This window comes from Elephas maximus, chromosome 23, assembly GCF_024166365.1.
Source record: "Elephas maximus indicus isolate mEleMax1 chromosome 23, mEleMax1 primary haplotype, whole genome shotgun sequence".
Classification (NCBI taxonomy): domain Eukaryota; kingdom Metazoa; phylum Chordata; class Mammalia; order Proboscidea; family Elephantidae; genus Elephas; species Elephas maximus.
In genome coordinates this window covers 16,128,913-16,143,614 of record NC_064841.1, presented here as the reverse complement: position 1 = coordinate 16,143,614, position 14,702 = coordinate 16,128,913, and the positions used below count along the sequence as shown (strand labels likewise).

The window sequence follows — 14,702 nt, the reverse complement described above, 5'->3', positions numbered from 1 at the left end:
GGCAGCTCAGGAAGTGAAAATGAGGGACTCAGCAGAGTTTTTTTTTTTTTTTTTTATACTCCAAATGTTCCTTTAATACTGGTATTTCTTGGACAGGGATTTCTGATGTCCTAATTAATTGTTCTTGGAGTTTCTTTAAAAGCACCCTTTAGCATTTGTGAATCTGCCATGGCTTTTGCTCTCAGTTTGCACTCACATATTTTCCTTTAAAGTAGGAAGGGCACTACTACAGTGGCCAGATGGAATGTAAGTTTACTTGGAGACTCTCGCTCGAAAGTTGCTGAATTCAGTTTCAGCTTTAGGGAGGTCGTCTTAAGAAATGTCAGTAAACCAAAAAAAAAAAAAACAGACCTGTTTGCAAACTTATAGGACACAGCAGAACTATGCCATAGAATTTTCAAAGATCAGCTCGTGGATCCAAACTGCCAACCTTTTGGCTAGCAGCCAAGGTCTTAACCACTATACCACCAGGGCTCCAGAAACATCACCAGGCAGAAAAAAAGACAAGGGTGGCTCTGTTGCTTCCTATTCCTCTCTGTGAGACCTGACTTTTAAAAATCCTTTGTATTTCACCATACGTTTCCAAATGCATTTGAAGTAATTAACACCCTGAATAGAATCCTGTTGTCACATTTAATGATTAGATAAGCTGCTTGCCTTTGGGATATTTGACAGTTGCCCAAAATGTTGGTCTTAATCTAAAACAGAGAAGGGACCTCTGACATAGTGAGAGCCACCAAAGTGGCATTTATTAAATATAAATGGTAGGTGTCTAAAGTGGAACTGAGGAAAGAGCACCAGCTCTTATCACAAAAAGAAAATTCTTCCAGGATGATGGGAAAATTACAGGCGCTCTTAGCTGAAGCTCCACCAGTTTTACCTGACATGTGATGATTGAAGATATGTTTGTCCCTATAAAGCATTACATTACATTAAGATATAAAGCGTATTCTGGGCCTCAAGTTCGAGCTCCAATTTTCCAAACTTACTACAAATACAAAGGTTTCTATTAGCCAATTGTCTGGAAAATGACTTGTGCGAGGGCAAAAATTAAACGATACTGATTGGAAATGAAGAAAGCTCATTTATGTGTATTTTAGGAACCCACAGTGAATCAACTAAATACATATGCTGAGGAAAAAAAAAAAGTCTTGTAATAGGCAAGAAATCTTGAAACCCATTAATAAAAAAAAAAATTTTTAGCATTAGAAATTAGGTGCCTAATGAATTGTGCCCGTTATAGAGATTTTCTGTGATGGCAATTCCTTAACAGCTAGAAATTGCCTCCATCTCTGACGTGAGAGAAAAGATACTTCTCAAAGCCATTAGACATTATCTCCAAGTAGAAGTATATTTCACATGGTAAAAGAAATGGACGCGAAGTACTGATACTTACTATGTGAGAACTATAGCCACTGCGTCGTTCAACACACTCTCCCCAAACAAGAGTGTGTACAGGTCGGGGTCAACGTGCAGTTCATGGAAAATGGCCAGCACCGTCACTAGGAAGACACACACATACAGCAGAGTTAGCTGGGAAACAGCCATGGAGTTTTCATCAGTTGTGGTCACCTCTAAAATGCATTCATCTAATGCTGATCTCAAATCCATCTTCCATACTGACATCAGACCCTTGGTCTCAAAACAATCTGATCATGTCACTCCCCTGCTTAGAGATTTCTCTGGGCTCCCCACTGCTTATGGAAAAAGTTGGAGCCCCTTCATATGTCTTCTACAATCTGCACCTGCTTATCTGCCCAACATCTCCCTCTGCCCTCTCCCCTCCCCCACCCTTGACTGTCTCCTTGAAGCCACATTGAACTACTTGCCCTAATTTTCCAAGAGTATTTTTATCATAGAGTTTCCCAAATACCTTTGCACTTTGGCACCTTCTATGTGGATCTCGATTTCTTTCTCATCCACCTGCCATTAGCCTGCCTTTCCTCCTATACAAAAGCACACACACTCTCATCACATAATTATTGGTACGAAACGTATTCAGTTTTTAGGAAACTCAATTGTCCCCCTCACTCCCTCAGCAGAGACTCCACTCACTTCTTCATGCTCCCTGCATTTCGTTCAAGTCATAGAACTTATCACAGAATGGACTGTGAGCTTCTTGGGGAGAGGGCCCGTCTTTGTATCATATGGTACCTGGCAAACACCAAGTGTTTGATGCGTGAATGACTAAATGAATGAATGAACGAATGTTGTTGCAGTGCCTGCTTCTGTGAAAGGAGAGGTGGTCAACAGCTGGCTCTCAGTCTCTGGGATTGAGGTCACACTCATCTATGAAGATGATACAAAGCTCCTAAGAGTGGCACCTCAGGACTTGTTTCTGCTGACCTGCTGCCTGGTTACTATCTGCCATGGACTTGCACTGAGCTTCTGTGAGTACATCAGGATGGTAAATGACCACACTTTGATTATCTGTATTCATCAAAACCATTCAGTGTCTTGATATCTACAGTCAAAACCAAAAACCCACTGCTGTCAAGTCGATTCCGACTCACAGTGACCCTATAGGACAGAGTAGAACTGCCCCACAGAGTTTCCAAGGAGCGCCTGGCAGATTTGAACTGCCAACCTCTTTGTTAGCAGCCTTAGCACTTAACCACTACACCACCAGGGTTTCCAATATCTACAACAGTTATACGAAATGTGAACAGCAGTCGTTAGGAAGATGGTCTGTTTAATTGGTTGCCAAAGGGGAAAGAGGGTGGTTGAAATGATACTGATGGTAAATTTTTAAGGTAGAGTGGACATTTTCATTTCTGATCTTTGCTTTCCTTTCTATGAACAATATTTGGCTAATTTGCTTGGTGACTTGATTAATTGTTCTGGAACAGAATAGGTCCAACCTGACCTAATACACCCCTAACACCCCTGCTCAGAGTCCAGGTTTGTGGAGCAGTTGCACCCATCTCCAAACCATGGGAACAGCTTATTAAACAGTTGAATATCAAAGCTTTACTTTAGATGCATACTAAAAAAGGTTGTCTTTTCTCAGGTCCCAAATAAATCATTACAATGGTGTCTAATAAGTGCTATAATAAATATATGTGAGACCTGCTACGAGTTCAGAAGAAGAAACAAATGACTTTTCCTGAAAATGTTGGGGTAGGTTATACAAGAAGTTTTTAACAGTAAGTAGGAGAGAAAGGGTCTTATTCCAAGGGTTCGGTGGTTAGTAAGTATGCTGTATAAAAGAGACTTATGGAGGGGGGAAGTGGGGAAGCAAGAGAGAGAGGTTGAGACCAGAGTTAGAAGGTTTTATGAGTAGTATCAAGAACTTGGGAGCTTGTCTTGCACAACAGCAGCGAGTCATGGGAGGGCTTTCATCAGAAAAAAAATGAGCTTTGGAAATAAAACACAGGCAGCAGTGCAGAAGGCAGGTGGACACATGAGTGGAGGCCTCCCCAGTACTTCTGGCCAGATGAGTTGTACCAAGGCACAGAAGAGCCATCTTTTGATTCAGGCCCCCAGAGATGGTTCCACTCTGCACATCCACTGCCCGGGCTTCTGATAGGCCAATGATCACAGTGCTGTGTACCTCACTTATTCATTGGTGTTCATCTTCCTTTGTGCATCACTAACCCTTAGTACAGTGCTGAACAGGTTGCTGTTGTGTGCCTTTGAGTCGATTCCGACTCATAGCGACCTGTACAGTGCTGAACACAGTAATTCTTTAACAAGTGAATGAAAGAAAGGCAATGTCAGTGAGGAGAGAGTAAAGACTGCATTCCAAGATGTTTGGGTTGGAGAATTGGTGGGTGGTGGCGACTACGAAACAGCAAGGTGAGACTTTGGTTTCAATCTTAGGTAATTGGTAGATGGTGCTGCAGAAAAGAAATCAGTGTTGGGGCAGGGAATCCAGTGGGTTTGGTTTTCAATATGTTGACTTAAATAGTCAGGTGGAATTTCAAGTGAAGAATTCAAGAAGAAACTGGAAATAAAAGGCTGGAACTCATAGAGAACTTAAGGCAGAAGAAAAAAATTGGAGGTTACAAGTATATAGACAGAATATAAAGCCATGAGAAAGGCCTGGGCAAAGTCTGGAGAAAGAGAAGAGTGGTTATGAGCGATCCCAGAGGAACACTACAGCTGAAGGGGAGTGGAGAAAAACAGCACGAGAAACACAGCGGGCATTGGCCAAACCTGGTCCTAAGCTTGAACATAAAGTCGGCTGGAAAGAAATGCATCGTGCATTTCTCTAAACAGATTTTCATTTACTAACAATCACCTAGAGGAAGGAGTACTGAACTAAATAACTAGCTTTAGATAGAAGAGACAACAGAAATAAAATGTCATGAATTGGAATGACAATTGGCCAGACTCCATTTTATCAGGCATAGAATTAATTCATTATTCTAACTAAATAGGTCCTTAATCATAATAGGTAAAATGGTAGAAACCTACTCTTTACCACTGCATAGCTGCTCACATTTGCCACCGTCCTTAGCCTTTGCAGGTAGCAGTGGGAGTCAGGTAGCCAGTAGCTCTGCTAAGTAACATCTTTCTCCTTCTTGGATAGAAGCAAGACACTGCATCCAATCAAAACCAGCGATTTGAATTGTAGGTTTTAATTATTAGCATTTTCCTTTTGCTAGGATTCTAAACGTAAACTTACTCTTAAGCTAGAAAATTCTATCATGGCAGCTGTATTGTTGACTTTAGTCTCTATGGCTGTTGTATTTGCAAGCTCTGGAGATGACTTGATGCTCATCTCTACCCCCCAGGGAGACTTCACAGGCCATGAAAAGGGGTGTAAAATCCTGGGTTTCCAATTTCCATAGAGTACACTCTGCCCTCTGGGGATGTACCGGGCATCTTTTTTCAATGAGAGCTTTGAACCTCTGGGAGGAAGGGCAGTCAATTGAAAAAATAGGCAGTTTTGTTTAAAAGTGCTCTGACGCTCCCATGATTCCTTTTGCACCAAGAACTGAACTCCAGTTCATAAATGATATCCCACACAAAAGAGAAAGCTATGACTTTGCACATTCCTATCTACCCTGAGAAAAAAAAATGGACCAGTTTCGAAAGAAAGCCAGGCAGTGTGTCCTACAAGTAGGAGTATTTGCTGGGACCACAAATGCGTCGAATAGGTGAGTCAGGAAAATTAGCCACCCACTCTGCTGCTGAGCTTGGAGCTTTTAAAAAACACATTCAATTAGCTCGCTGGCAGGGCTCAGTCTTACACATGATGACCAGAACTCTTTGTGATGCCTTTCCAGGAGAGAAGCTCTTCAAACAGCTGTGACCATGCTCACAACCAGCTCTGCCCACACCTTGTTGGGCTTTGTAAGCACACCTCAAGCCCAAGGCTTGGCTAAGAAGCAATGTCCGTTTAGATAAGCCTTTCTGTGACAGTGCGAAGGGGAACATTCTAGACACCACGCGGATAGGAAGGGGAGAAGACACAATGTGATTTTTTAACCTTTGATTTTATCAGAGGATTCGGCCATTTTGCATTTGTCATAATTTAGTTCTGCTCATCTCTCAGTAGCAGCTTCTCATGTGTTACCTGTAGCTTGGGGATCCTCCTTCTCTGCTCGTCATCTTCCTACCTGACATATTGGCTGAAGAAAAAATCCCCTTCGTCTCTCAGATTGGTAATAAGGGGCACAAGCACATATGCTCTTACACCCAAATAGATAAACGCTTATGTGCACATACACATAACCGCCCCCTGGTAAGAGTAGTGGAGGACTCTGACAGCAGAGAAACGCTATTGAGTCATTGAAGATCTTTGAGAAAACAGTTTCAGTGGTGAAAGGATTTTGGAGGGAATGAGTCAGTGGGTATGGACTGCACTTCTGAGAAAGTGATGATGAAGGGATGGAGAGTATTATGGGGTATCAAGTCAAGCAAGGCTTTCTCTTACGCTGAGCAGAGTTAGCCAAAAGTAAGCGAGGTTAAGGAGCCCTGGTGGTGCAGTGGTTAAAAGCGCTTGACTGCTAACCAAAAGATTGGTAGATCAAAACTCCCAGTGGCTCTGTGGGGGAAAGATATGGCAGTCTACTTCAGTAAAGATTTACAGCCTTGGAAAACCTGTGGGGTCACCATGACTTGGAGTTGACTTGATGGCAGCGCGTTTGGTTTTGGTTTCTGGTTTTTAAGAGAGGTTAAAGACAGAGGTCCGGAGGAAGGAGGAAGCAGAGGACAATGGAAGGGTAGAAGGAAAGCATATGTCTTTTCAGTAAAGCAAGATTGTCTGCTGTGAGTGAGAAATCAAACAATGTGTGAGTTAGTGGCTAGAGGAGGGCAGAAAACATCCAGAATATCTGCTGTGTGGAACTAAGTCAAGTTCCGTGAAAACCTGTTAAGGTCAAATGTCAGAGAATTCTCAATCTTCAAAAGAAAAACCCTAACACTGAAGTAATAGGATATTTTGATTGATTTCTTCATAGTTTCAAGAATCTTATTCCCTACTACAACCCTATTATTGCATCAAAACTAATCTTTTCTCATCTCAAAGGTAGTAACCATACCTTGAGATAAAAAATAAATAAATAAAAACAGATAATGACTTCCTGACCCCAACACCAGCTCAACGTGTTGACTGTTAAAGCTGTTATTGGTTTTTTTTTTTTTTTTTAAACTGTATCTCTGCAACCAACCACTTTCCTGTTGCTCTTTCAGTAACTTCTAAGTCTCCAGGGTGCTTTAGTGACAGCCTTTCCCACAGAATCTCTATTAGCAGCTATCTGACCCATATTTTCTTGGTGTTTTACAAGGAATTTGAATTTCGAATGAGATTTCAACGTGACAGCTCTCAGCAACCTGGCATAAGATCTACCTGGGCCGACAGACAACCACACACAGTAGTTCCGACCCCTGTTGTTTTAAGTCTTCATTCACCTTTCTCAAAAAACTCCCTGGAGACTGCTGTCTGTGGTTTTCTGTGCAAATCAGCATGTATGACACTCGTCCCCGACACATGGGGAATCAAAAATGTCTTGGCTTCTGAGCTGAATCTGTGTCAGGCCTGACAGGTATTCTCATAAGTAAGGTAGAAATTTTGCATTTCAAAAAGTGATCATTGTGAAAATGTGTTTACTTTTTCACAGAGAGAAGGTAGAGGAGGAAATTTTTCTGTAACGTTTCCCACTTTCCTGAAATATTGTACATAGTGAGATTTAAGAAGAGACTCTTCATAAAAATTGTGGTATTGAGAACAGGCTGGGATACTGGAATTATTTTGAGGTTAAACCTTGTCAGTAAAGACTCTTGCAGCAGAAATCAGTACATGGGTTTGTTTTGTCAGTCAAGATCTGCCAATCATAATCCAGGCAGAACGACTACAAAACCTAACCCTTCTAAACTAGGTCAGAGACATAACACCAGATCTAGAAAGTAAATTGCTAGATGTTACTTCACTGAGGTGAGTTTAAATTAGAAGTTATATAAAACATCAGGAATGACGTAGCCCTAAATTATTGTAATTTCATTCTGACCATCTATGTGTTGTATTATTCTGGTATTGAGTTAGTAGTGGAGGAAATACAATATGTAAGCAATATGGAGAAAATATAACATGTAAACACGCTATTACTTACATATTGTATTTTCTTACTGCTTTTGTTTTTTTTAATTTTACCCATTTATTTTATTTTATTTTTTTTAATTAATTTTTATTAAGCTTCAAGTGAACATTTACCATTCCAATCAGTCTGTCACATGTAGGTTTACATACATCTTACTCCCTTCTCCCACTTGCTCTCCCCCTATTGAGTCAGCCCTTTCAGTCTCTCCTTTCGTGCCAATTTTGCCGTCTTCCCTATCTCTCTATATTCCCATCCCCCCTCCATTCAAGAGTTGCCAACACACTCTCCAGTGTCCACCTGATTTAATTAGCTTTCTCTTCATCGGCATCTCTCTCCCCGCCACTGACCAGTCCTTTTCATGCCTGATGATTTGTCTTCGGGGATGGTTCCTGTCCTGTGTCATCAGACATTCTGGGGAGCATTGTCTCTGGGATTCCTCTAGTCTCAATCATACCATTAGGTATGTTCTTTTCATGAGAATTTGAGGTCTGTATCCCATTGGTTTCCTGCTCCCTCAGGAGTTGTCTGTTGTGTTCCCTGACAGGGCAGACATCGATTGTGGCCAGGCACCAACTAGTTCTTCTGGTCTCAGGATAATGTAGGTCTCTGGTTCATGTGGCCCTTTCTGTCTCTCGGGTTCTTAGTTGTCGTGTGACCTTGGTGTTCTTCCTTTGCCTTTGCTCCAGGTGGCTTGAGACCAACTGATGTATCTTAGATGGCTGCTTGTTGGCATTTAGGGCCCCAGGTGCCACAATCCAAAGTGGGATGCAGAATGTTTTCATAATAGAATTATTTTGCCCATTGACTTAGAAGTCCCCTCAAACCAAGTTCCCCAGACCCCAGCCCCTGCTCCGCTGACCTTTGAAGCTTTCATTTTATCCCGGAAACCTCTTTGCTTTTAGTCCAGTCCAATTAGGCTGACCTTCCTTGTATTGAGTGTTGTCTTTCCCTTCACCCAAAGCAGTTCTTATCTACTGATTGATCAATAAAAAGCCCTCTCCCTCCCCGCTTTGTAACCACAAAAGTATGTATTCTTCTCCGTTTTTTCTATTTCTCAAGATCTTATAATAGTGGTCTTATACAATATTTGTCCTTTTGCAACTGACTCATTTCGCTCAGCATAATGCCTTCCAGATTCCTCCATGTTATGAAATGTTTCAGAGATTCGTCACTGTTCTTTATCGATGCGTAGTATTCCATTGTGTGAATATACCACAATTTATTTACCCATTCATCCGTTGATGGACATCTTGGTTGCTTCCAGCTTTTTGCTATTGTAAACAGAGCTGCAATAAACATGGGTGTGCATGTATCTGTTTGTGTGAAGGCTCTTGTATCTCTAGGGTATATTCCGAGGAGTGGGATTTTTGGGTTGTATGGTAGTTCTATTTCTAACTGTTTAAGATAACACCAGATGGATTTCCAAAGTGGTTGTACCATTTTACAATCCCACCAGCAGTGTATGAGAGTTCCAATCTCTCTGCAGCCTCTCCAACATTTATTATTTTGTGTTTTTTGGATTAATGCCAGTCTAGTTGGTGTGAGATGGAATCTCATCGTAGTTTTAATTTGCATTTCTCTAATGGCTAATGATCGGGAGCATTTTCTCATGTATCTGTTGGCTGCCTGAATATCTTCTTTAGTGAAATGTGTGTTCATCTCCTTTGCCCACTTCTTGATTGGGTTGTTTGTCTTTTTGTGGTTGAGTTTTGACAGAATCATGTAGATTTTAGAGATCAGGCGCTGGTCGGAGATGTCATAGCTGAAAATTCTTTCCCAGTCTGTAGGTGGTCTTTTTACTCTTTTGGTGAAGTCTTTAGATGAGCATAGGTGTTTGATTTTTAGGAGCTCCCAGTTATCTGGTTTCTCTTCATCATTTTTGGTAATGTTTTGTATTCTGTTTATGCCCTGTATTAGGGCTCCTAGGGTTGATCTTATTTTTTCTTCCATGATCTTTATCGTTTTAGCCTTTATGTTTTTAGGTCTTTGATCCACTTGGAGTTAGTTTTTGTGCATGGTGTGAGGTATGGGTCCTGTTTCATTCTTTTGCAAATGGATATCCAGGTATGCTGGCACCATTTGTTAAAAAGGCTATCCTTTCCCCAATTGACTGACACTGGTCCTTTGTCAAATATCAGCTGCTCATACGTGGATGGATTTATATCTGGGTTCTCAATTCTGTTCCATTGGTCTATGTGCCTGTTGTTGTACCAGTACCAGGCTGTTTTGACTACTGTAGCTCTATAATAGGTTCTGAAATCAGGTAGAGTGAGGCCTCCCACTTTCTTCTTCTTTTTAAGTAATGTTTTGCTTATCCGGGGGTTCTTTCCCTTCCATATGAAATTAGTGATTTGTTTCTCTATCCCCTTAAAGTATGACATTGGAATTTGGATTGGAAGTGCGTTATATGTATAGATGGCTTTTGGTAGAATAGACATTTTTACTATGTTAAGTCTCCCTATCCATGAACAGGGTATGTTCTTCCACTTAAGTATGTCCTTTTGAATTTCTTGTAGCAGAGTTTTATAGTTTTCTTTGTATAGGTCTTTTACATCCTTGGTAAGATTTATTCCTAAGTATTTTATCTTCTTGGGGGCTACTGTGAATGGTATTGATTTGGTTATTTCCTCTTCGGTCGTCTTTTTGTTGATGTAGAGGAATCCAAGTGATTTTTGTATGTTTATTTTATATCCTGAGACACTTCCAAACTCTTCTATTAGTTTCAGTAGTTTTCTGGAGGATTCCTTAGGGTTTTCCATGTATACGATGATGTCATCTGCAAATAGTGATAGCTTTACTTCCTCCTTGCCAATCTGGATACCCTTTATTTCTTTGTCTAGCCTAATTGCCCTGGCTAGGACTTCAAGTACGATGTTGAATAAGAGCGGTGATAAAGGGCATCCTTGTCTGGTTCCCGTTCTCAAGGGAAATGCTTTCAGGTTCTCTCCATTTAGAGTGATATTGGCTGTTGGCTTTGCATAGATGCCCTTATTATGTTGAGGAATTTTCCTTCTATTCCTATTTTGGTAAGAGTTTTTATCATAAATGGGTGTTGAACTTTGTCAAATGCCTTTTCTGCATCTATTGATAAGATCATGTGGTTTTTATCTTTTGTTTTATTTATGTGATGGATTACATTAATGGTTTTTCTGATATTAAACCAGCCTTGCATACCTGGTATAAATCCCACTTGATCATGGTGAATTATTTTTTTGATGTGTTGTTGGATTCTATTGGCTAGAATTTTGTTGAGGATTTTTGCATCTATGTTCATGAGGGATATAGGTCTAAAATTTTCTTTTTTTGTAATGTCTTTACCTGGTTTTGGTATCAGGGAGATGGTAGCTTCATAGAATGAGTTGGGTAGTATTCCGTCTTTTTCTATGCTTTGAAATACCTTCAATAGTAATGGTGTTAAGTCTTCTCTGAAAGTTTGGTAGAACTCTGCAGTGTAGCCGTCTGGGCCAGGACTTTTTTTTGTTGGAAATTTTTTGATTACCGTTTCAATCTCTTTTTTTGTTATGAGTCTATTTAGTTGTTCTACTTCTGAATGTGTTAGTTTAGGTAGGTAGTATTGTTCCAAGAATTTATCCATTTCTTCTAGGTTTTCAAATTTGTTAGAGTACAATTTTACATAGTAATCTGAAATGATTCTTTTAATTTCATTTGGTTCTGTTGTGATGTGGTCCTTCTCGTTTCTTATTCGGGTTATTTGTTTCCTTTCCTGTTTTTCTTTAGTCAGTCTAGCCAATGGTTTATCAATTTTGTTAATTTTTTCAAAGAACCAGCTTTTGGCTTTGTTAATTCTTTCAATTGTTTTTCTGTTCTCTAATTCATTTAGTTCAGCTCTTATTTTTATTATTTGTTTTCTTCTGGTGCCTGATGGGTTCTTTTGTTGCTCACTTTCTATTTGTTCAAGTTGTTGGGACAGTTCTCTGATTTTGGTTCTTTCTTCTTTTTGTATGTGTGCATTTATCGATATAAATTGGCCTCTGAGCACTGCTTTTGCTGTGTCCCAGAGGTTTTGATAGGAAGTATTTTCATTTTCGTTGCATTCTATGAATTTCCTTATTCCCTCCTTGATGTCTTCTATAACCCAGTCTTTTTTCAGGAGGGTATTGTTCATTTTCCAAGTATTTGATTTCTTTTCCCTAGTTTTTCTGTTATTGATTTCTAGTTTTATTGCCTTGTGGTCTGAGAAGATGCTTTGTAATATTTCGATGTTTTGGACTCTGCAAAGGTTTGTTTTAGGACCTAATATGTGGTCTATTCTAGAGAATGTTCCATGTGCACTAGAAAAAAAAGTATACTTTGCAGCAGTTGGGTGCAGAGTTCTGTATAAGTCAATGAGGTCAAGTTGGTTGATTGATGTAAGTAGGTCTTCCGTGTCTCTGTTGAGCTTCTTACTGGATGTCCTGTCCTTCTCCGCAAGTGGTGTGTTGAAGTCTCCTACTATAATTGTGGAGGTGTCTATCTCACTTTTCAATTCTGTTAAAATTTGATTTATGTATCTTGCAGCCCTGTCATTGGGTGCATAAATATTTAATATGGTTATGTCTTCCTGATCAATTGTCCCTTTTATCATTATGTAGTGTCCTTCTTTATCCTTTGTGGTGGATTTAAGTCTAAAGTCTATTTTGTCAGAAATTAATATTGCTACTCCTTTTTTGCTTATTGTTTGCTGGATATATTTTTTTCCATCCTTTGAGTTTTAGTTTGTTTGTGTCTCTAAGTCTAAGGTGTGTCTCTTGTAGGCAGCATATAGATGGATCGTGTTTCTTTATCCAGTCCGTGACTCTCTGTCTCTTTATTGGTGCATTTAGTCCATTTACATTCAGCGTAATTACAGATAAATAAGTTTTTAGTGCTGTCATTTTGATGCCTTTTCATGTGTGTTGTTGGCCATTTCATTTTTCCACATGCTTTTTTGTGCAGAGACGTTCTTCTTAGTAGCTTGTGAGATCCTCATTTTCATAATGTTTAACTGTGTTTGTTGAGTCGTTACGTTTTTCTTGGCTTTTTTCTTGAGTTATGGAATTGATATTCCTTTTTGTGGTTACCTTATTATTTACCCCTATTTTTCTAATTAAAAACCTAACTTGTATCCTTCTATATCACTTTGTATCCCTCTCCATCTGGCAGTTCAATGCCTCCTATATTTAGTCCCTCTTTTTGATTATTGTGATCGTTTATCTATTGATTTCTATGATTTCCTGTTATGTGTATTATTTTGTTTATTTATTTATTTTTTAGAATTAGTCTTAATTTGTTTGTTTTTGTGCTTTCCCTATTTGAGTTGTGTTGATATCAGGACATTCTGTTTTGTGACCTTGTATTGTGCTGGTACCTGATATTATTGGTCATCAGGCCAAACAATCTCCTTTAGCACTTCTTGCAGTCTTGGTTTAGTTTTTGCAAATTCTCTAAACTTGTGTTTATCTGTAAATATCTTAATTTCTCCTTCATATTTCATAGAGAGTTTTGCTGGATATATAATCCTTGGTTGGCAGTTTTTCTCGTTCAGTGCTCTGTATACGTCGTCCCATTCCCTTCTTGCCTGGGTGGTTTCTACTGAGTAGTCTGAACTTATTCTTATTGATTCTCCCTTGAAGGAAACCTTTCTTTTCTCCCTGGCTGCTTTTAAAATTTTCTGTTTGTCTTTGGTTTTGGCAAGTTTGATGATAATATATCTTGGTGTTTTTCTTTTTGGATCAATCTTAAATGGGGTTCGATGAGCATCTTGGATAGATATCCTTTCGTCTTTCATGATGTCAGGGAAGTTTTGTGTCAGGAGTTCTTCAACTATTTTCTCTGTGTTTTCTGTCCCCCCTCCCTGTTCTGGGACTCCAATCACCCTCAAGTTATCCTTCTTGATAGAGTCCCACATGATTCTTAGGGTTTCTTCATTTTTTTTAATTCTTTTCTCTGATTTTTTTTCCAGCTATGTTGGTGTTGATTCCCTGGTCCTCCAGTAGCCCCAGTCTACATTCTAATTGCTCGAGTCTGCTCCTCTGACTTTCTATTGCGTTGTCAAATTCTGTAATTTTATTGTTAATCTTTTGGATTTCTACATGCTGTCTCTCTATGGATTCTTGCAACTTATTAATTTTTCCACTATGTTCTTGAATAATCTTTTTGAGTTCTTCAACAGTTTTATCGTGTGTTCCTTGGCTTTTTCTGCATTTATCCTAATTTCATTTGTGATGTCTTTAAGCATTCTGTAAATTAGTTTTTTATATTCTGTATCTGATAATTCCAGGATTGTATCTTCATTTGGGAAGGATTTTGATTCTTTTGTTTGGGGGGTTGGAGAAGCTGTCATGGTCTGTTTCTTTATGTGGTTTGATATGGACTGCTGTCTCTGAGCCATCACTGGGAAACTAGATTTTCCAGGTAATCAGCTAAAAAAAAAATGCTGTCAGATCCCTATCTGAATTCTCCCTCTGGCTCCGGGTATTCGGATGTTAATGGAGCCGCCTGGGGAGGGTGGGGGAGGGATCAGAGAGCTGGGAGTGTAGCACCACAGAATATAGAGCTAAACACCGTGTTCACACTCCGCCCCCGTCCGCCAAAATCCGGGCGGGACGGCTTCCTGGCTAGGACTTCCTCCCGGAGACTTCTCCCTCCGGTGTGCGGCACCGCTCGCGCGCACTGGGTGGGCGTCTCCTGCACGAACTGGTGGGCCGGCCCCCAGGGTCTATTCAGGAGAATATAATTGGACCCTGCGCTTGCGCCCCGCCCGCGCGCGCACCCAAATCCCAGCGGGACGGCTAGCCGGCTGGGATGCTGTTTTCCGCGATCCGAGACCAGTCACTTCCAGGGGTTTCTCCCTCCGGTGCGCCGCACCACACGCGCGATCTGGGTGGGTGTCAGCCGCACGACCAGGTGGGCCCGCCCCCTGGGTCAATTCAGGGGAATATAATTGGACCCCGCGCTCACGCCCCACCCACGCACGCCCAAATCCCAGCGGAATGGCTCCCCGTCTGGGACGCTGTTTTCCCCGCTCTGAGACCAGTCACTTCCGGGGATTTCTCCTTCCGGTTCGCCACGCTGCATGCGCGGACTGGGTGGGTGTCCTCCCGCACGAATGTGTGGGCCCCGCCCCGGGGTCACTTTAGGGAAATATAGCTGACCTCCCCCCCCCCCCCCCCGCTC

General features: G+C 40.7%; 1 protein-coding gene across 1 annotated transcript in view; it reads right to left on the bottom strand.

Moving 5' to 3' along the window:
• The window catches only part of SLC9A9 (solute carrier family 9 member A9), a 659,769-nt gene that overhangs the window by 418,491 nt on the left and 226,576 nt on the right, over positions 1–14,702 (bottom strand). Inside the window, exon 6 of the mRNA XM_049867356.1 lies at positions 1,397–1,502. Coding sequence (XP_049723313.1) covers positions 1,397–1,502 — 106 coding nt within the window. The remainder of the gene's footprint in view (positions 1–1,396; positions 1,503–14,702) is intronic.